At 37.2% G+C, this 21,267-nt stretch overlaps 1 protein-coding gene and 1 long non-coding RNA gene across 2 annotated transcripts; one reads left to right on the top strand and one right to left on the bottom strand.

Annotated features, from left to right (window-relative positions):
• Window positions 1–13,556: 13,556 nt before the first annotated feature.
• Window positions 13,557–16,982, bottom strand: LOC150037216 (uncharacterized). Its single transcript, XM_090311922.1, has 6 exons — window positions 16,627–16,982; window positions 16,328–16,409; window positions 16,162–16,227; window positions 15,987–16,077; window positions 13,963–14,067; window positions 13,557–13,772 (listed from the first exon to the last, which is right to left on the bottom strand). Exons 1-6 carry the CDS (start codon window positions 16,859–16,861, stop codon window positions 13,557–13,559), a joined length of 795 nt encoding a protein of 264 aa, XP_090168048.1. The 5' UTR covers window positions 16,862–16,982.
• LOC120074202 (uncharacterized) lies at window positions 14,296–15,390 on the top strand. Its single transcript, XR_005480919.2, has 2 exons — window positions 14,296–14,790; window positions 14,968–15,390. It is a non-coding gene; the product is annotated as an uncharacterized LOC120074202 (long non-coding RNA).
• Window positions 16,983–21,267: the final 4,285 nt, after the last annotated feature.

Raw genomic sequence — 21,267 nt, 5'->3', positions numbered from 1 at the left:
GAGAAATTTATGAAGAAATATTTTCCGCCTGCTGAGAATACTAGACGAAGGAAACTCATAACAAATTTTGAACAAGACATGGACGAATCGCTCAGTGATGCCTGGGCGAGGTTTAAAAGGTTGGTCTGGGACTGTCCACACAATGGTTTTTTAGATTGCCTTCAGATGGAAATTTTTATCATGGTTTGAATCCCGCTTCGCAGACCGCTACCAATGCGGCGGCCACTGGTGGTCTGCTTGACAAAACGTATGACGAGGCTAAAAATATCTTGGATCGCATCTCTAAGAACCACGAAGATTGGAGGGAGAGTGATCAGTGACTGAGAATAAAAGATAACGACGTAATTAATGGTGCTATTATTTCACTACAGAATCAGATGACCGCAATGATGAACTTAATTCAGGGAATTGCGATCAGTAGCCCAACATCGCAAAATGGGCAAATCAACGCAATTAGTCAAAACACCGCAAAGTGTGCGACTTGCGGTGATGGGCATGCAATGGAAGAATGCCCACATAATCCACAGTCTATTTACTTTGTGAAAAATAATTCCTTTTTGAATACCTACAACCCCGGGTGGAGAAACCACCCTAATTTTTCTTGGAAGAATCAACAGTAGAACTTCCAATCTGTGGTGCAAAAAGAAGGACCACTAGGATTATTTCCACGCAACAACAGTCAGACAAGCAATCAAGCAAGTAGCTCGTAACCACTGCAATCTTCCTTCCTAGAAAGCCTATTGAAGCAATATATAGAGCAAAACGAAATGGTGCTTCAAAGTCAGGCTATGTCCATTAGCAATCTAGAATTACAAATGGGTCATATTGCAAGTGAGCTAAAGAACATACCACTAGGGGCTCTGCCGAGTTTAACAGAACTCCCACGCAACCCGAGGGGATCAGGTAAAGAGCAATGTCAGGTTGTGACATTGCGAAGTAGGAAAACTATGGAGGGAGAAAAGAAGAAGCTTAGTCGAACAGCTCCCATTGCGGTAGAACCTGAAGTTGCGGTGACGCAAGAAGCAGAAGGAGAAAAAGAAGCAATAGAGTCAGAGGTTGCGTCGACCTCAAAGCTAACTGAGACGGGGACCGTGAGAGTGCAGTTCCCACCTTTCCCATAGAGACTAAGAAAGAAAAAGAATGAAGAGGTACAATACCAACGCTTTCTGTCTATGTTAAAACAATTACATATTAATATTCCATTCGGTGAAGCGATTTAGGAAATGCCTGCCTACGCAAAGTTTCTGAAGGATATGGTAACTAAGAAGAGGGGAGCTAGTAAGTTTGCCATGGTGGCTTTAATGCAAAGTTCGAAATCAATCATTCCACCGAAGATGAGCGATCCTGGGAGCTTTACTATACCTTGCTTCATAGGAGGACTGTACATCGGGCAAGCCTTGTGTGACCTTGGAGCCAGTATCAATTTGATGCCTCTGTCGATCTTTAAGCAGCTGATTGTGGGGAAATTGGTGTCCACCACCGTTACTCTCCAACTGGTCGATAGATCTCTGATGCATCTAGAGGGAAAGATGAAGGACGTGCTGATCACCATTGATAAATTTATCGTACCAGCCGACTTCATCATCTTGGATCATGAGGTCGACAAAGATGTGCCCATCATCTTGGGGCGACCATTTTTATCAACAGGTCGTGCCCAGATTGATGTGCATAAAGGGGAGATCACTTTGAGCATCAATGGACAGAAGCTCAAGTTTAACATAATTCGTGTTATGAAGTTTTTGGACGAAGAAGACTTGCATGACTCAAACGATGACTAGAGTTTGATTGAAGAAGAAAAGTTTGACGAAGAAAATGAAAAAGAGAATGTCAACGCATTGGTTGTGCTTGTAATGCGATCATAAAAAAAATAAGTAAGGAAGAAGAGATGATCGCAAACCTAGAAGAAGAACCAACAAAAAAAGAAGACAGAAAAACAACGCAACCATCCCTAGTAGAACCATCAACACTGGAATTAAAGACCTTACCGAATCATTTAAAGTACACATTTTTGGGGCAGGATGAGAAGCTGCCTATTATTATTTCCTCTGAGCTTAACGAATACCAGGAGAATACGTTGATGAGCATTCTAAGGAAGCATGTGCAAGCAATTGGCTGGACGCTTGCCGACATTAGAGAAATTAGCCCAGCGTATTGTATGCACGCATTCGTCTTGAAGAGGACCACAAGGCAACAATCGAACATCAACGCAGACTCAACCCTGCGATGAAAGAGGTCGTTAAAAAGGAAATCATTAAATGGTTAGATGCGGGTATTATTTATCCTATAGCAGATAACACGTGGGTCAGCCCTGTGCAGTGTGTGCCGAAAAAGGGAGGCATGACGGTAGTCCCGAACGAAAACAATGAACTAATACCGCAAAGGACCGTTGCTAGGTAGCGCGTTTGCATGGACTACTGCAAGCTGAATGTGGCTACAAAGAAAGATCATTTTCCCCTGTCGTTCATTGATCAAATGCTAGACCGTCTAGCTGGAAATGACTTTTACTGCTTTTTGGATAGTTATGCCGGGTACAACCAATTATGATAGCTCTAGAAGACTAAGACAATACCACATTCATCTGTCGAAATCTTTATGGACAACTTCTCTATTTATGGGAACATTTATGAAGTCTGTCTAGCCAACTTGGATAAGATACTGAAGAGATGCGAAGAGGCGAATCTGGTGCTTAACTGGGAAAAATGTCATTTTATGGTAAAGAAGAACATAGTGTTGGGGCACAAGATTTCCTGGGACGGGTTGAAGGTGGATAAAGCAAAAATCGAAGCAATTGAAAAACTTCCACCTCCAACAAGCGTGGCTGTACAAAGTTTCTTGGGGCACGCTGGATTCTACAAACGCTTTGTCAAAAATTTTTCGAAAATAGTACGACCACTGAGTGCGTTATTAGAGGCTGATAGAAAATTCGATTTTGATGACAATTGCCTCAATGCATTCAGAGTATTGAAGAATGCGCTGAGTACCGCACCCGTATTGATTGCACCGAACTAGATACTTCCTTTTGAAATAATGTTCGATGCAAGCGGTTATGCGATGAGAGCAGCTTTGGCACAGAAGAGAAAAACAATCTTGCATCTTATTGCATATGCGAGTAAAATATTAAATCCTACTCAAACAAATTATACCACCACAGAAAAATAGCTTCTGGCAGTAATTTTTCTGTTGGAAAAATTTCGAGCATATCTACTTGGGACAAAGGTACTCATCCATGCTGATCATTTGGCAATAAAGTACTTAATGACAAAGAAGAACGCAAAGACAAGGTTGATCAGATGGGTTCTCCTCCTTCAAGAATTTGATATAGAAATAATTGATCGAAAGGGGACAGAGAACCAAGTTGCGGATCACTTGTCCAGATTGGAAAATCTTGAGGTTGACCGTAATGAGTCTGAGGTAAGTGCGGTGTTCCCGGATGAGCAGCTGTTCCATATTGAAGAATTGCCTTGGTATGCTACCATAGTCAACTATTTGGTTTGCGGACAATTTTCGGAAGATTATACTTACCACCAACAAAGGAAGCTCAAACAGAATGCAGACATTATTACTGAGATGAGCCAAATCTGTACAAAAGGGGGGCAAAACAGATATTGCGACTATGCATACCAAATACTGCTCAATAACGCATATTATCGCAATGTCATGACTCACTATATGGTTGGCACTTTGGAGGACAGTGCACCACAACCAAGGTTTTACAGAGTGGATTCTTTTGGCCTACATTATTTAAGGATGCAACTGACTACGTAATGAAGTGTGATCGGTGCCAGCACACCGGTAACATTTCATGGAAACATGCAATGCCAATGAACACCATCTTGGAGCTGGAATTGTTCAACGTATGGAGGATTGATTTCATGGGACCATTCTCTCCCTCGAATGGTAAGCATTATATTTTATTAACCGTCGATTATGTATCTAAGTGGGTAGAGGCAGTGGCATGCGTCGCAAGCGATGCGGTGGTAGTCTCCCAATTCCTGAAAGAAAAACATATTCACTTGTTTTGGCACCCCATGTGCCATCATAAGTGATGAAGGGTCACACTTCTTCAATCATACTGTTAAGGAGTTGCTGCGCAAATACAACATTCTCCACAAAGTGGCCACTGTATACCATCTACAGACGAATGGTCAGGCCGAGGTGTCCAATTGAGAAATTAAGTTGATACTTGAGAAGGTAGTAAGGCTTTCACAAACAGATTGGGCAACAAAGCTTGACGATGCGTTATGGGCATATCAGACTGCATTTAAAATACCAATAGGTATGTCCCCATATGTGTTGGTATTTGGTAAGGCATGTCATTTGCCTCTGAAGCTGGAATATAAGGCACTATGGGCGGTAAAGAAGCTGAACTTTGATTTGAAGAAAGCAGGAGAAGTGCGAAAAATACAACTGTTCGAGTTAGAAGAATGGAGGATTAATGCATATGAAAAAGCAAAAATTTACAAGGAGCACACCAAGCACTGGCATGACAAACACATATGTGGCAAGAACCTCCAGGTCGGTCAGAGGGTCTTACTATTCAACTCACGACTCTGGCTTTTCCCTGGAAAATTAAAATCACGTTGGTCTGGACCTTTCATCATTAAAGAAATATTCTAACATGGTGCGGTAGAGCTGAGCACTGAGAATGGATGTCGTACATTTAAGGTTAATGGACAGCGAGTTAAGGCATATTGCAGGGGTAGTTTTCAACCAGAAAAGACCTCTGTGGATCTGAAAAACCCGGAACAGAGAAAAATGGAGTGGCCACTGCGCTGGCAAGCAATATCATTTAGGGCGCAAGTCTTCTAAAGTTTTCTTTGTTTGGTTCTTGAACTCTCATTTCTCCAACACCTTAATCATCATTTATCTATCTGCGCTTTACTTATTCCTACTTCATTTTGGAAAAAAACATTGCGGTAAAAGAATTTTGTTTTGTTTAAAAGCATTTGACCCTCTCACTATTTTTAGTGCAATGTTCGAAGCACAGGATTGCGGAGGTGTTTCACGAAGAAGTAATGTATCTCACTCCATCACCGCAATCCAAAGAAGAGAGATCGTCGCAAAGAATGATGCACCAATATACAATGTAGGCGACAACGCAAATTTGGGGGTGTATTCTTCCTTATCTCTATTTCAAATTTTGCACTATCGCATCGCATCTTAGTTTTAAAAGTTTTATCACCGCATCCTCTTTGATTACCAAAATCATTTGACATGGATAAATTTAGTAAGTTACCGCATTCTGTCTTTTTGCCAATTATGATTTCAATGATGAAAAATATGCTTCTATGTCTTTCATATATACTAGAGTCAACTTAACTTTAAGATAGTCACCTCATGAAATATTTCTAGAAGTTAGGGGTTTGCTAGCTTTCTTTCAAACTCTTTTTACGAAGCTTTCTAAGAATATCGCATGACTCATTTCAATCTTTTGGCAATGAGGACATTGCCACATTTTAAATTTGGGGGTGAGGTATTTATTTTCGACCTTGCTATTTTGAAAAAAAAATATTTTGAGAAGAACAACTCCACTATCAACGCAATGAGAAACCCATGTTGATAAGAGTTAAGTTGTGAAAGGCACTTACCCGTAGTTGGATGTCCGCATGACACACGTGGGGGCAAGCCAAAATGAAAGTAAGTCACCAGGATCAACGCATAAATAAATGACCGCAACTCCGCTACCAAGTAAGTATGAGTTTAGTCTAAGGAAGAGTGCATTGCTCGTAGTTGGATGTCCGCATGACTGATGACATGCAGAAATGCATGTCATCTTAGACCTTTTACTTAGAAGTATGAAGGTTGTTAAGCATAATATGCGACAATTGTGCTAAAAAATCACGAGAAAGTGAGCTTGTGTCGATCAACATGTTGAATCTCAGCTAACCCATTATTTTGCGTTATTATGCGTTCAATGTTTTATTTTTGTAGCTAAAATAGGAAATGGATGCAAATGCGAAAACCAGACCACCGCATGCGGAGAAACACTCCATCGCAAAGTCGAACACGTCGATCAACGCATGGATGTCGCGGTAATCAGCCGTATGCATCCATCGCATGGGAGTTGCGCTTGTCAAGCGGTTGCGGTCATCGTGTAGAGTTATGGTATTAAGCGAATGCGGTCATTAAATGATTGTGGCTATGCGACAATACATACTAATGGGATCAATGCAAGGTTGGTGGAATGAACGCATCAACGCATCTACCTCGAGAAAAACCAAAAGATGATGCTGGCATTTCACCTACAACGCCTTTAGTGGCAGAGGTTCAGAAAGAACTAACGCACCGAATGTTAGACTCAGAGCAGTCCAATTAATGCTGTCAGTGACCCAAGCTCTATAAATAGAATCCGATGAGCAGGAATTCAAGCTATTCGGGGATGATCCTTGTGATCCGGGGATTTTTCCCGTGATCCAGAGAAACTATGTGAAAAGATGGCTAAGAGTTCTTCACCTCCTTCATCCATTCCGAGTGACGACCGGAGCTAGATCTCGAGAGAGTCAGTTCCTCCACCCATCCATGACACCACCGGCAGCCTTGATGCACATCCGCTGAAAGTAAGCCTTTGCTTCCAGCCGGTCATTTCATTTCTCTTTCTTTTCTCATATTGTATTGTATGACATTTTGTGATTAAGGAATTAATACAATTTTTTTTCAATGCATTTCTCGATTTCCTTCGACTCCATCTCCATCTTCCTTACTTAGCATCTTTACTTTCATTGCAATACTTAGTGGGATTGCTTGGGTATCGCATACTTAGTCATGTGGATTAAGGATATGAAGCATGTAGCAACCCATCAAGAGGTGTGCATTGCGCGAGTGTGTGAGTAATCTTATTTGCTTAATGTGAAGCTGCTGTAACGCCTATCTATAGGCTAACGCATTGCTTGTCTATGAGTAAAGTCAACAACAATCAATTGCCTGGGAGGGTAAGTGGTTGGTCACATTAAGCAATGTATACATTGTTCACTAGGGATAGTAACAATCTTAGGTCAATAAAGTTCATGCGGTTACCTTGTCCTATGAGCACATCATTCATCATTTAGGCATACTTGGGAAAGTATTCTAAAACAAAAATATAAGACTCGAAAGAGCGGATTGGAACACATAGGCAATAATGGGAACTTAGGGATAAGCTCCGTTTGTTATCACACAACGTATGCACCCTATAGATTGGATATTGCATGCGTCCAGGAAGTAGGATAAAGGGTTATGCGGCAGCCATGCTCATGCGGCGGGAGCTAGTGAGCTGGTTATGGAGGTCTAGGCAGGCATAGGCTTCTCGGCAATATCGCAGATACATCGCATACGTCCTAGAGTTAGGTTAATGTGTGTGTAGCATGGTTGCATGATTTACGTTGACTAAGGTTGCCATTGCGGTCACTCTTAAGGGTTGCAATGAAATCATCTCCGCATTTTATCTATTTTCCCATACATTTATTTCATGTCAAGTGTTATCGTATCTCTACCTCTCTTGCATATTCTCATTGCGTTGTCTGTTAGATAGGAGTATGAGTAGGGTTAACTTAGCAACCTCCCTTCCATTCTTTTATTTAAACCGCCACATGCACATTATCATATACATATAGCTACAGGTCCTTGTGTTCGACCTCGGATTACCTGAGAAACTTGCATTCGCGTTATACTTGGCGTGAGCGCAAGAAAACTTGTGACAGGATGCATGGTCATCACATACAATTATTAACGCATATCCATTCCAACGCATGACCATCGATGCATGACTATCAACACATATCTTAGGAACAAGCATCACATACCGCGTCCAAAGGATTTTAGTTGTTGAATAATTTGACTTCTAATTTCCCGTCACCAATGACACATGTGAGGGCAAGCCAAAACGAAGGCAAGGCACTTGGATCAGCGCAAGGTCAGGAAAAAAATAACAATGTCAAGAAATATGCAAGGATAAAAACATTTGACACCCTGGTGAAATTTTTTTTCTCTTTGAAATAAATCATGCGATGTCCCGGAAGTTAGTAAAGTCTTTTTGAAGGTTAAGCCTGCGGTCCCTAGGTCTTAGAAATATTTTAAGAGGAGACTTGAATAAGACTTAAGAAAGCTTTGGTACATAGGATTTGAACGAAGTATCCTTGAGAAATCTAGGAAAAGAACATTGCGGTCGACTTGCTAAAGGAAGTCTTTAGCTTATGCTTGAGGAAAAACATTGTTTAAATTTGGGGGTGTGATAATGGGCAGTAATATCTTTGGAACCGAAAAGAGATTGACAGTGTAAAAGTCTCGGTCAGCAAGGAATTGCTACCATGCTCTCTACCTTTATCTTCCATTGTTATTTTGTACTCAAACTCATTTATAAAAAATGGAATTTTTTTCTCTATATCTATTCACTCTCTGTTATTTACGTATGAGTAACTAATCTGTTGAATGGGTTGAGAAGCATTTAGCTTGCACAACTGGGAATCTTCATTCTATGCGATTATCTTGTATTATGTATGTTTCATCATCCATTAGAGATACTCGGGAGGGTAGCCTATTAACAGGATCTAGGCTTGGGAAAGTCAGGTTAGAATCTAGGCTCGAGAGAGTCAGATTAGAACGCATAATCAAGAGATAGGAGCTTAGAAATAAGCACTATTTACTATTAACGCATCGCATGCATCCTAGAGATAGGATATGATTGTGTGCGATCATCTTGCCTTTATGCATCTTGCATCATCCCATAGGACAAGAGTAGAGACTTAAGAATAAGCTCTATGGATACTTTTACATTCAACACATGCGTCCTAGACTTAGGAGCATCGCATTTGCATTGGAAAATGACTTGCTGTGCATGGTTGTAGCATGATCGCATAGTTTGACGCATTCCCAGGTAACGCCAGCTAAAGACCTTTTCAACCCGTTTATCCGCATACTCAGTGTATCTATCACGCAATCTGACTTTTTTTCAAATCCGCCGTATTTATTTATTTTTCATCACCGCAAACAACAACCTCAACAACTATTGATTTATTAGGTTACCGCAAAGTTTTCATAAAAATTACCACCGCAACTTGTTTTCACAAGTCCCTGAGTTCAACCCTAGATTTATCAGGAAACTCAGTGGAAGTTCCCAGCTCCCAAATTAGACAAATCCCCAAAAAGGTAGATATGTTGAGTTGGCAATCTGGCCAGGCCACTCTCACCCATACTAATAAAAGGATCACCCTCAAAGGCAGGAGTTCCCAAAACACTTAGGATTGAGATCATGTCACCTATGGTCGTTTAAGTGAGATGTAAGTCTCAAGTATCAACGGCGTTATATATACAGAGACGAATCATCTCGTGGTCCGGTCTTATACAAACTCTTTGTATAGGACACCCCGACTCGCATGTCTCTACATGAATGGTCAAGATCTACCATATGTAGTTGTTCACAACACTTGCAAACCTCTACAAAACGGGTCGTATCTGTAGTGTCACAAGGATTAGATATCTCTCCTTAATCCTTGTACTACAAACCTATTTAGGTTATTACTTAAGACATGATCCACTTGTATATCACATATACATGCTTAAATTTACATACAATAACAATGGAGCTTTGTTTATTGGATATGAGTAAATACTAAATAAAATAACTCATATTTTATTTATAACAATGTGTATAATTTACAAACTACGAGACTCTGGGAGAATTAGGACACCAATCCCAACAAAGCTATCACTGATTGCAGCTATCAATGATATTCACCGATAGCAGTATCACTGATAGCAACTGATGACAGCTATTAATCATAGCAATTGATAATATATCTTTTAAATTGAAAGTTATCACTTATGGCAATATCATTGACTACCACTATCAACGATAAGGGTGTTCGTGGGTTGGGTTGAAGTACTTTTTAGACCCAACCGAATTGTTCTGGTTATATTTTTCTTCAACCCAAATAACCCTTATTAAAAAATGAACCCAACTATAAAATATTTGGGTTGAATTGGTTCAGGTTACTCAGGTCATTTATTTAAATTTATGTTCTAAAAATAAGTAAAATGTTAATACGTATAAATTTGATTGAATTGTTTTTATATATCGAATTAAGATTAACAACTCAATTCCAATTTATATAATGCAATTTTTCTTTCCAAAGTGCTAAAAAAACTTTTTTATAAGTTGTTGGAGAATAAATTATCTTAAAAATAATGAAATTAAATAAATCAAAAATAAATATATGTACATATAATTGAATCCCAAGTGAATATATATATCACATAGACACACTTTAAAGTAAATAATAAGTTTAGGTTGGTTCAAGTTGATTTGGGTTACTTTAGGTGAACCATTGAACCAACCCAGAAAAAAAAGACAAAAACGTTTTTTGAACTCAACCCAACCTAAATGAGTTGATAACCCACCACAAACCACATGAGTTGGATTGGGTTTTCGAGTCATCGAGTTTTTTGGACACCCTTAATCAGCGATAGCAACTAATAGTACACTTCTCAAATTGAAAGCTATCATTGATAACAGCTATAAGTGATAGCAACTGATAGAACACTTCTCAAATCGGAAAGCTAACACCGATAGCAACTAATAGCAACTACCGGTGATGGTCATTTATATCACACTTCTCAAATTGAAAGCTACTACTGATAGCAACTATTGGTAATAGCTTTCAATTTGAGAAAACGGGAAACAAGGCATAAAATGGTGGCTAGATGTGGATTTTTTGGTCTTTTATCATTTTTTGTTTTATATATGCAATTATTTTATTCTTGTACTACATATTTTATTATTTTGGGTTTGAATTCCATTTATGCAACTAACCCTAGTTCTTAATGTTCCATTTTCATGTATTAATTTTACCAATAATTACTTATTTGTCAAATACTTTTAAATATTCCATTTAATTTAGTTCTTTAAAGTTAATTTTTTTTATTAAAATTAGTTAAATCATAATAATAATTTTTGGGAATAAATGTACCACGTGAATATGTTTCAAAGTCATAGTGGGGAAGGTTCATATTTAACTTTTTTTCTTTTTAAAATAAACGATAGATTGATAGTAAGGGCTTAATTTATGATTTATTAAGAGGTAGAAAGTCTAAAACACATCTATACAATTACAAAGAGATAAGTTAAAAACAATGTAAAGTAGATTAGATGTCTTTCTTATTACTATTTATAAATATCGACAATTTCAGTTTTAGTTCATCCTCTAAAAATTGATTTAGTATTTTTTTTCTATTTATTTAAAGAGAATAATATCACGTTCTTTAACACATACACAAAATGAAATTTAATTGCACATATATGAATCAAATGAATGGTTTTGACCAAAAAATACTTGAATTAGTTAACTTAAGAGAAGGGTAGTACGGGTATTTACTAGAAACAAAACAGAACAGAAGCAAAAAAAACCTGTTTAATTTGATTGATGATTACTAATATGCAATATACATATATATTCTATAGTTCCCAATTTTCAGTTTCTCCCATTGACGAACAAAATCAAGATTGAAGATAACCAAAACAAGAACAGCAAGTTCCATTCCGTACACAATATCTTCCTTTTCTTCTGGCATTACCATTTTAGGTTTGAAAATGGAAGATGATCAAAATAAGATCAACGAGACTTCCCCTCAATTCAAGGCTCCACTGGAATCAATAATGGAAGACAGACCTTTAAGTTCCATGGCAGCAGATTTGACGTCCGCGATTCCAGCTATACCAATTTCCGTTGTACCGGCGGCAACAGCCAGACGCCGCCGCGGCAGGCCGGCTTCTCCAAGACGACCCCGAACAACCAATCCCATTCTTGCTTCTTTAGGTAATAAATTTTTGAAATCATCTAGTCCACGTTTGGAAGTGTTTTTGAAATTTATTTAATTAATTAAAGTTAATTTAATATTTAATTTTACACATTAAAATATATTTTGAATTAATAAAAATATGTTTATTTGAATTCTTTTATTATATATAAAAAAATCCCAATTTTCGTAAAATCATTATTTTGAAGGTGGAATTGCAATGTCTGGCCACAACTTGAGACCACATAGAATCACCATTTACCGCGCCCAGGTAAAAATTAATTAATTAATTATAATCACCATTTACCGAATTATCTTGAATAATTAAAATTGGATTTTACATAGAACATTGTGGACAAAATAGTGGCATTTTGTAAAGAAGGTCATCAGGGAGCTATAGTTTTGAGTGCCAGTGGTGGTGCCGTTATTTCAAGTGTAACCCTTCGTGGGACAAAATCTCAAGATGAAATCTCGTTAGAGGTAATTATTGAGTATTTACTGCAACGACCCTTTTATTTTCTTGAAAAACAAATGATGATTTTTTCTGATAAATTTGGTTTTTTTTTTTTTTTTTTTTGGGTGTAGGGTAGTTTTGAAATATTGTCATTAACAGGGAGGTTTATAGAGAGTGAAAGTGAAAGTGCAAGCGAAGTAAGAGGACGTCTTCATTTAACCACTTCGTTGGTTTTGCAAGATATGAGTGTGATAGGCGGCATTATCACTGGTCCATTAATAGCTGCTTCACGAATGAGTGTTTGTATTTTTTTTTTTTTTTTTTCGACATGTTTGAAAGTGATTTTGAAATGTTTTAAATCGTTTTTATTTTAGAACATAGGATTTAAAAACATGTTCAATATAAGTAATTACTATTTTCAAATTTACTCTCAAACACATTCTTAGACAATGTGCTGGAAATGATTTTGAAATAGTTAAAAATATTTTTGTTGTCATGTACTCTTTAGATATATGAATTATTTTGATCATTCGTCAAATTACCTCCAATTTTAATGGTACAAAACTAAATTTAAAATTGAAAAATCAAACATTAAGACCCTATTTAATACAAAACTTCGTTGGTTTTGGGTTCGTTTTTTCCTACTACTAATTTTTTAAAAGCTTAGCAAAGTTCTTGAAACTTAAAAAATGTAGTATAATTATTGTTTTCACTATTTGACTTAAAAATCAAATACTTCTTAAATAAAGATGAAAATCTTAATTTAAAAATTAGAACAAAATGAACATGATTAAAAAAGCATAACTAATTAACAACAAATTCATTATGAAATAAATTAATATGAAATGATGTAAACTCATTTGAAATTACTTTATAACATGACAAAATCGATTTTAACCCATATCAAAATCGCTTCCAACCATTTGTTTTTGTCTAAAAGCATCCATTTGTTGCTCATTTTTCATGCAGATTTTGATGGGAACAATCGATCCAATTACATCTAACAACCCACAAGCCGATATGATTCCATTGGCGACCAATTTAAACATAACAGAGCCATCTTCTCACTTTGATGCCTCAGCATCATGCAGCAAATTCAACATCAACAACTAGGGATAATTTTAGATGACATATTTTTTAATGTAGAACATACGTTCATTGAAACTTCTGAATATAAGCAAATTAGAAGATGAAGTTTGTGTACAAAAGTTGTTCTCGAGAGAAATTCCCAGCTTCACAAAGCTACTTTTTTTCTTAATAACTACCCCATCATAAGTTCGATTAAGATCATATTTAAGCACATTATATGAGAATAATCGAATTGGAATGGTAATTCTTACTCATATCTACGAATGATTTTGGAGTAAAAGTCCCAATTAGGATGTTGGGGAGAAATGGGGGGCTTTCCAAATGGATGGTGTTTGATGAATTCAGGAACATTTTTTGCCTCGGCCACTTTTTCAAGGTACAATCTCAGTTCACTTCCAACTCCTAAAGCTTTGTCATTTACATCATCTGCCTTGTACTCGTTTGTGAATATGGCAGTGCAAGGCTGCATAAATCAACAAACTATATGTAAAAGGAAAAAACGGAAATGAATGTGATAATCCTTCCTCATCGAAACTGCAAATTGCTTTGATAGATCATAGTAAATTTGAAGGTATAGAAGTGTTTTAGACCCAAAGAACGAAATTCAAATATAGTTTTGAACTATAATTTGATATTTGAAGTCGGAATCTTACAGGATTCAACATAGCTTTGTAAGGCTCATTGTCAATTAAGAGTGCGTTGGATGAAGAAAATTGTGTTGAAAGCCCCAATGTAACATCCCGCGTTATTTGCTTATTGAAAATGTATTTCTTTTCTTTTTTGGAATTTATCCTTAGTTGTTGGACACACTTGCTTTTCCTTTTTATTATTTAAAAGGGAGAAAATTTTGGGTGGTTTAGGCGGATTAAGGGAAAAGATTTATTTAAAATTTAACCTTTTCCTTTATTAGTATTATTTAAAATTTAACTTGTTCTCTTTTTTATTATTATTATTATTTATTTTTAAAAATAAAAAAGAGGGAAACCCTCACCTCTCCATCGCAAGTTTTGAATAAAACCCCCCTTCTTCCAGCCTCCACTTTCTTTTCTTTTACTGCCACTCCTCAGCCACCGCCTGCCTGAAAATCGTCCGGCCTCTCCTTCACGCGCGCCCTTCGCCGAACGGTCTAGTCAGCAGTCAAGCCTCCAGCCGGTCAGACCTGCGTCCTGCCGCTCCGTCCGCCAAGGGCCGAAGCCGAACGACAACCCAACCCAGCCATCGCGCCTTCGCCGCCGGTTCGCTCCTCCAACCGTCTGCCCGTGCCGTTCTTCGATTGGGCCAACGACCTTCTTCATCTAAGGCACTGCCCAGCCCCTGCTGCCTTCGATCGCTGCTGGTTCTGTGATTGGATAAGTTGTTTAACGTATCGGTTAATTGTAGGGTCATCTACTTGATTTTTGGTTGGATGCTAGGATTAGAGTTTGAAAGAAATTTCGTGCGCTGTCCAGCAATTGTTGAAGTTTCTTTTGCAGAGATTTTTGGTAAGTTTCAAGGCTTGGAGAGTCCCCCTCCTCCCTTGCTATTTGGTTTGATGTTGAACCTTTGTGTGTTAGTGAGGTTGTCGTTGGATTCAAATAACACATATTTGGTCCAAGATTATTGAACTATTTGAGATTGTTGGAATATAGACCCTAACTATTATCATTGAATTTGTTTAGATTGAAACTTTTGCTTGGGAGTGGTGGAACTACCTTTGGAACCAAGCCACATTTTTTTGGGTTGATTCAAGCCTTCCAAAGGCTGTGAGAAGATTAGTTGTGTGGATTAGAATTTGCGACCAATTTTTGAGGTAAACTTACCACTAGAACTGCCCACGAGCTAGGCTTTAGTTGTATGCTAGCACGATGAGTGTATGTTATGGTAAATTGCTAGCATGTTGATTGATAGTATGACCTGAATCAAAGTATGTTCTGGCACGAGTTCTGAATTGTTTAAATACACAATCGTTAGTATGTGATGGTATGTGTTTTCATATGTCGACGTTTGATCCGTTGGTGTTGAAGCATACTGTATGTTGTAGAATTATGATGTAAGGTTTACATGAAAGTTGTATAATATGTTGTTGAAGATTATGTGTATGATACCAAGGATTTCATGTATGTTTTAGAATTATACGGTGTTGATTCGTAGAACGTTGAGACTGTGTGAATATCCTCATTGATTAGTTAGATGCTCACCAGTTTTGTATGTTTTGTGTTTCTTTCAGGATTCACCAGTTTTGTGGGCATACTTAACTACAATAGGATAGGACTCAGTCTCTTGTCTGTTCATGTGCATATGTGTCATAGGTGGGGTATCTAGAAGACATAGATGCCTAGTCTGATCCTAGTGGTAGGGTTACTTACTGATGCACCGGCGATGACGGATCGTGCCACTGGGACTAGTTTTTACACTTCCGTACCTTGAAATTTGAGGCCTTATTTTCCTCTTAATATTTAGTTTTACGGTTAAAAATTTATTTCTAAAGATTATTTCTTTTGTATACTTTTGTTGATCTTTAAAAATTTTAGGTACCCTATTATTTGTTTTAACAATTGCATTTAATAAATGTCTTTTGAACTTCTCTTGTTTTAACATTTATTTCAAATAACTGAACGTCGTTTTAAATTCTTTGCATGCATTTATTTTAGTAACAGCCTTACCTAAGTCCTAGGGGTAAAATCCCAGCTCCCATTCTTTCCCATACTTTCTTCAACTCCTTAGAAAAAATGGGTTTGCTCTTGTTCTCCAAGTCAAAGAAACAGGTTCTGGTGCACTCTGTTTGTTCCAGTAAAAACCAAAGCATAGTAAGGCCCAACAAATGTTGACTCAAAATATAATTATTGCAAGATTTGGCTACATAAATACATACCCATGCAAACTGAAGCTTCCCTCTCAATCCTAGCATTATAGAATCCAAAGCATTGCTTAAGTACCATCTGCACTCATTTGTATAGTACATAAAATACTTAAATAAATTAAATGATTAAATTGTTTAATTAGTTATTGCTAATGGGTTTGATTTAGTTTGAGACTAACTCTTTTGCTGAAGACCGTATTCCAACTTCAAACCTCTCCAAGCAGAACCTCATAAACTCCTCACAGAATGGCCTCTTGTAAACTAGCATAGAGATATGGACAAGTAAATTAGAAAAAGAGATTTGTTGAGTATGGAAAATCTTTAGTAACCATTGTAAACACTACTTTTATCTATTAATTTCTATGCTAAGTCATCTACTTCCTTTTTATATAATTTTTTTCAAAAGATATAAAGTTTGAAAAAAGGAAATAAAACTAAAAACAAAATGGTTAAAAAAAAATGTCAAGGAGTTGCAGACCATGGAAACTGCCATAGGAAAAATCAGGGCGACGATATTTTGGGAGCTTGGAGCTGTCGTAACGATAGACTCTGTGACAAAGAAATCCACCAAGTCCCATAACCAGAAGCTTCTTTTTTGGGCCAAGATTAAGCTTTTCCAGTGACAATCCCAACTCAGTTCTATCTTCTTCTTCTTCTTCCTCGCTGTCGTATTTGTTTGCAGGAGCTTTGTTTTTGGATGATGTTTCTGCCATTTTCAGTAATGGCGTTTGGGTTTGATGATTTGATGTGATGAATTGGGAATGAGTATCTTTGTTTATATATATTGATTGAAATTTAATTCTCAGACTTTTGAACTTCTCTATACAATTGCAATCAAACTTGGGTTTTCCCGATGATCCTCATTTGGAGTTGGTCTGTTTAGCTTCTCTCTGCTTTTTTAATCAATGTTTTCACTAATACCGAGCAAATAAATTTTAAACTTTAATTACAATTTAGTTCATACATTTTTTAACTCAAAATTTTCAAGGGTTATCCCATCCTCGTATATCAATTTAAATTCAGACAATATATAATCTCTCTTAAATCACATAATCTTCTTGATATTACCCTAAATCATCATTTTTTTTTGAAAGACTTAAGTTAATGGTTGAATGTAAATTTAATTATATATCATCTAACATTATCTAACGATTCCATTCAAATTCGAAATATCTGAGATAAATGATTTGCAATAAGAACGATACTAAATTGAATTTATGGAAGAAAGATAACATGGATTTATAAGTATTCATCTAGTGTGGATTGTACCTCAAGTTTTGACTAGTCATGCAGTTCCACTAAAAGAAACTCCCATGGAAAAATGGATAGGACATCCACTAGACTTATCTAACTTGAGGATTTTTGGGTGTGTTGCATATGCACATTCTAAAGAGGGAAAGTTTGATAATCGTGCTAAGAAGTGTCTATTTCTTGGTTACTCTAAAGGTGTAAGAGGCTACAAACTATGGTGTGTTGAAGAAGGACAAGAGAAATGCATCATTAGTTGGGATGTAACATTTGATGACCAAGATGGCATTAACCAGCAAAAAGAATAAGACTGCACAAGAGCCAGAGGCAACATCTAAAACTTATATTGAGTTTGAAGTACCAGGCCATACTTCAAATGAATTTGAGAACCAAAAAAATGTAGAAGATAACTTCAGGTGGAGACAGTTCAAACATAAACTTCTCAAGGAGATGATCTTCAGTCATATACTATGGCAGGAGATAGATGGAGAAGGCCACCTTTCAGGTATGCAGATGCTGATATAGTTCATTATGCATTATGCACTGAACTGGAAGATGCTGATAATGAACCATTGACCTTTGAAGAAGCGGTGAATTTTAAAGAAAAAGTCAAATGGCAGCAAGCAATGCAAGAAGAAATGGACTTTTTGATTAAGAATAGAACTTGGGACTTAATGGACAAACCAGCTTGGATGTAAATGGATATACAAGCTCAAACATGATATTCAAAATAAAGATTTACCAAGGTTTAAAGCAAGGCTTGTTGCTAGAGGATTCAATCAGAAAGAAGGGGTATACTACAACGAAATATTCTCACTAGTAATGAGACACACCTCCATCAGAGTGTTATTATCATTAGTTACTGAGTACAACATGGAGCGGGACCAACTGGATGTCAAAACAAAATTCTTGCATGGAGACTTGTCAAAAACTATCTATATGCATCAACCACTTGGATCTATGAAAACAGGAACTGAAAATAAGGTATGCCTTCTTAAGAAATCCTTGTACGGTCTAAAGAAAGCACCTAGGCAATGATATTTTAAGTTTGATTCATTTATGTTGTCATGTAGTTTTAAAAGAAGTATGTTGGATCATTGTGTGTACTTTAGACATGAAGTAGGAAGACATTCTGTTTTCTTATTGTTATATGTTAATGATATACTAGTTGCAAGTATAGATAGATAATAAGTGAATAAGCTTAAAAATGACTTAAAAGGTGCTTTTGATATAAAAGATCTTGGACCTGTAGAGAAAATACTAGGGATAAGTATTGATAGAAATAGAGGTGTTGGTACTATGAAACTTTCTCAAGAAGCATACTGCCATAAGATGCTAATAAGTTTTAGAATGAATGAATCAAAATCAGTTACAACACCTCTTGCATCTCATTTTAAGTTATCACTTGAGCATGCCCCCAAATCTGAGGATGAAAGAGACCAAATGCAAGCTGTACCATATGCTACACTGTAGGAAGTCTCATGTATCTTATGGTCTGTACTAGACCAGATTTAGCTCATTGTTTAAGTGTTGTCAGTAGATATATAGCTGATCCAGGGAGGTATCATTGGCAAGTAGTCAAGTGGATCCTGAGATATGTTAAAGGAACCGTATCACATGGGCTGTTATATACTAAACACTTAAGTAATCAAAACGTTCTCACAGATTTTGTGGATGCAGATTATGAAATAGATAAAGACAAAAGAAGATCTTTTTTTGGTTTAGTTTTTTCAAGTTCTTTAGAATTACAGTGAGCTGGAAATCATCCTTACAATCAGTGGTTGCTTTATCAACCACAAAAGCTGAATACATGGCCCTAACTGAAGCATTTAAAGAAGCTATCTGGCTTAATGAGTTAGCAGAAGAATTTCATATTTGTTTAAAGGATGATTTGGTGATTTTTTATGACAACCAAAGTGTAGTTTTTTTTTTTTGGTCAAAGAATCAGACCTACCACGAAAGAACCAAGCATATAGATGTTAGGTTCCATTTCATAAGAGATGTCATTACAGAAGGAAGGGTAAGGATTGAGAAAATTTCATCCTCTGAAAATGCAGCTGATGCTTTGACAAAGTAAAATACCCGAAACACCTAAGTAAAATACCTAAACACGTAGAACACTTTAGTGGGAGATTATCAATATATTCCACATATATTTATTAGCTCTCACGTCCTCATGAGTTCACACCGTGAGATCCATGCTCCGCTTCGTGTCGCTTTTACCGCAATCGCTTCATTCAGAAAGTATTTGCATGGGTCAATAACAAGGTGAATGAGGGAGGTAGTTCATAGTAAGTGGGTGAAGGAAATGTGTCAAAATTGTCCTACGGTCTCCTCCATTAGTTTGAACCGTGAGATTCTTATGTTGCATATGCTGTCGTTTTTAGGCAGCACTAGCTAGTCGTTAACCGTGACAATCCCCTCGGAGGGTTGTAACATAGGATTCGAAACAACCCCGGCTTCAATAAAATGAATAGGGTCTTATAGTTCCGTATTGGGTATTGTCTTCTATTTCGAAGGCATATTCATACCATCCTATAAGATCTGAAAATGGCGGGTCACACTTACAAGAATTACTAATTGTTAGTAAAAATCTTGACCAAAAGCGATAACCAAAAGAACTATCGGAATATGAGTTATTCTGGAGATAGTATTTGGTCAAGAACTATCTTGCTTCTGTGAAGGAATTCTTGACTGCCCTTTGGTAGCAATTATTCTAGATCACTAAAGTATCGTTGCAAATAAATAAAGATTTATTGGATACTTTATTGTTTTTGCTAAAAATGGATTTAGATGCATGTTTAATAGAGTTTGTTTAAAATGTTTTAGCAATGTCAAACTCAATCATACAATTGCTTGCTTTTGATAAATTTAATGGAGAGGGTTATGCAAACTGGAAATCAAACATCAATACGATATTAGTGGTAGACGATCTGAGGTTTGTGTTGACGGAGGAGTGTCCTCCAGTTCCCAGTTCAACAGCCACCCAAAATGTTTAGGACGTCTATGATAGGTGGGTGAGGGTGAATCCGGGCCTATATCTTAGCGAGTATATCTGATGTACTCAACAAGAAGCATGAGATGATGCCCACCGCCCGTGAGATAATGGCATCATTACAAGAGATGTTCAGGCAATCCTGATCATTCATGTAGGGGACATGTGAGCGGGGGCGTCCTATACAAAGAGTTTGTATAAGACCTGACCTTGAAGTGTTAACGTCTCATTATATAACTCCGTTCATAACAGAGACTTCATTTCACAAGGATGACCATAGGTAACATGATCTCAATCCTAAGTGAGTTGGGAACTCCTGCCATTAAGGGCGGTCCTTTGATTTGCATGAGTGCGAGTGACCAGAGCACCGACTTAAATTTACCACTTTGGGGATTCATTTGATTTGGGAGCTGGGAACTTAGCTTCACAAGATGGAGTTCACTCATTCCCTGAAGCAGGGGTAAGTAGATAGATTGCTTCTTTAAGGGCTAATCCCGAGGCTTGAATGATGTAGCACCACACACCTTTTCATGGACCGAGAGGTGTTCACACATAGTAGGACTATGTTGTATTATTCATTAGAGGGATCAATGGTACTTAAGGAGTCAGATGTAACTACAGGGGAAAACGGTACATTGGCCCAGCTGTACTTACGAGCATCTGTGAATGGTCATCGTACTGATAATTGGTTATATCCAATGGACATAGAAATATATCTATGGTAAGAAGAGTTTAGCTATCGATCTTTAGTGGAATGCTTGGAAGTTAACGGATGGTGGATATCATGGTTAAAGAGTTTAGTCAGTTATTCAAGTACCGTTGGAGCTTCAAACCATAGGTTCATAAGGTCCCCTTGGTAGCTTGGATAAAAGTTGA

The sequence above is a fragment of the Benincasa hispida genome, chromosome 3, assembly GCF_027475165.1.
Source record: "Benincasa hispida cultivar pf3 chromosome 3, pf3_genome.v1.1, whole genome shotgun sequence".
NCBI lineage: Eukaryota > Viridiplantae > Streptophyta > Magnoliopsida > Cucurbitales > Cucurbitaceae > Benincasa > Benincasa hispida.
Note: the sequence above shows the minus strand (reverse complement) of the source record. Positions and strands in the feature narration are given on the sequence as shown.

Bases quoted from the DNA above. Each gene is read 5' to 3' on its own strand.
- LOC150037216 (XM_090311922.1), bottom strand. From the start codon at position 16,861: ATGGCAGAAACATCATCCAAAAACAAAGCTCCTGCAAACAAATACGAC. The intron at 16,410-16,626 runs GTCTGCAACTCC...TCTCTATGCTAG, and splicing joins TTCCTATGGCAGTTTCCATG to TTTACAAGAGGCCATTCTGT. The intron at 14,068-15,986 runs AGAATGGGAGCT...AAATACATTTTC, and splicing joins AGTTGAAGAAAGTATGGGAA to AATAAGCAAATAACGCGGGA.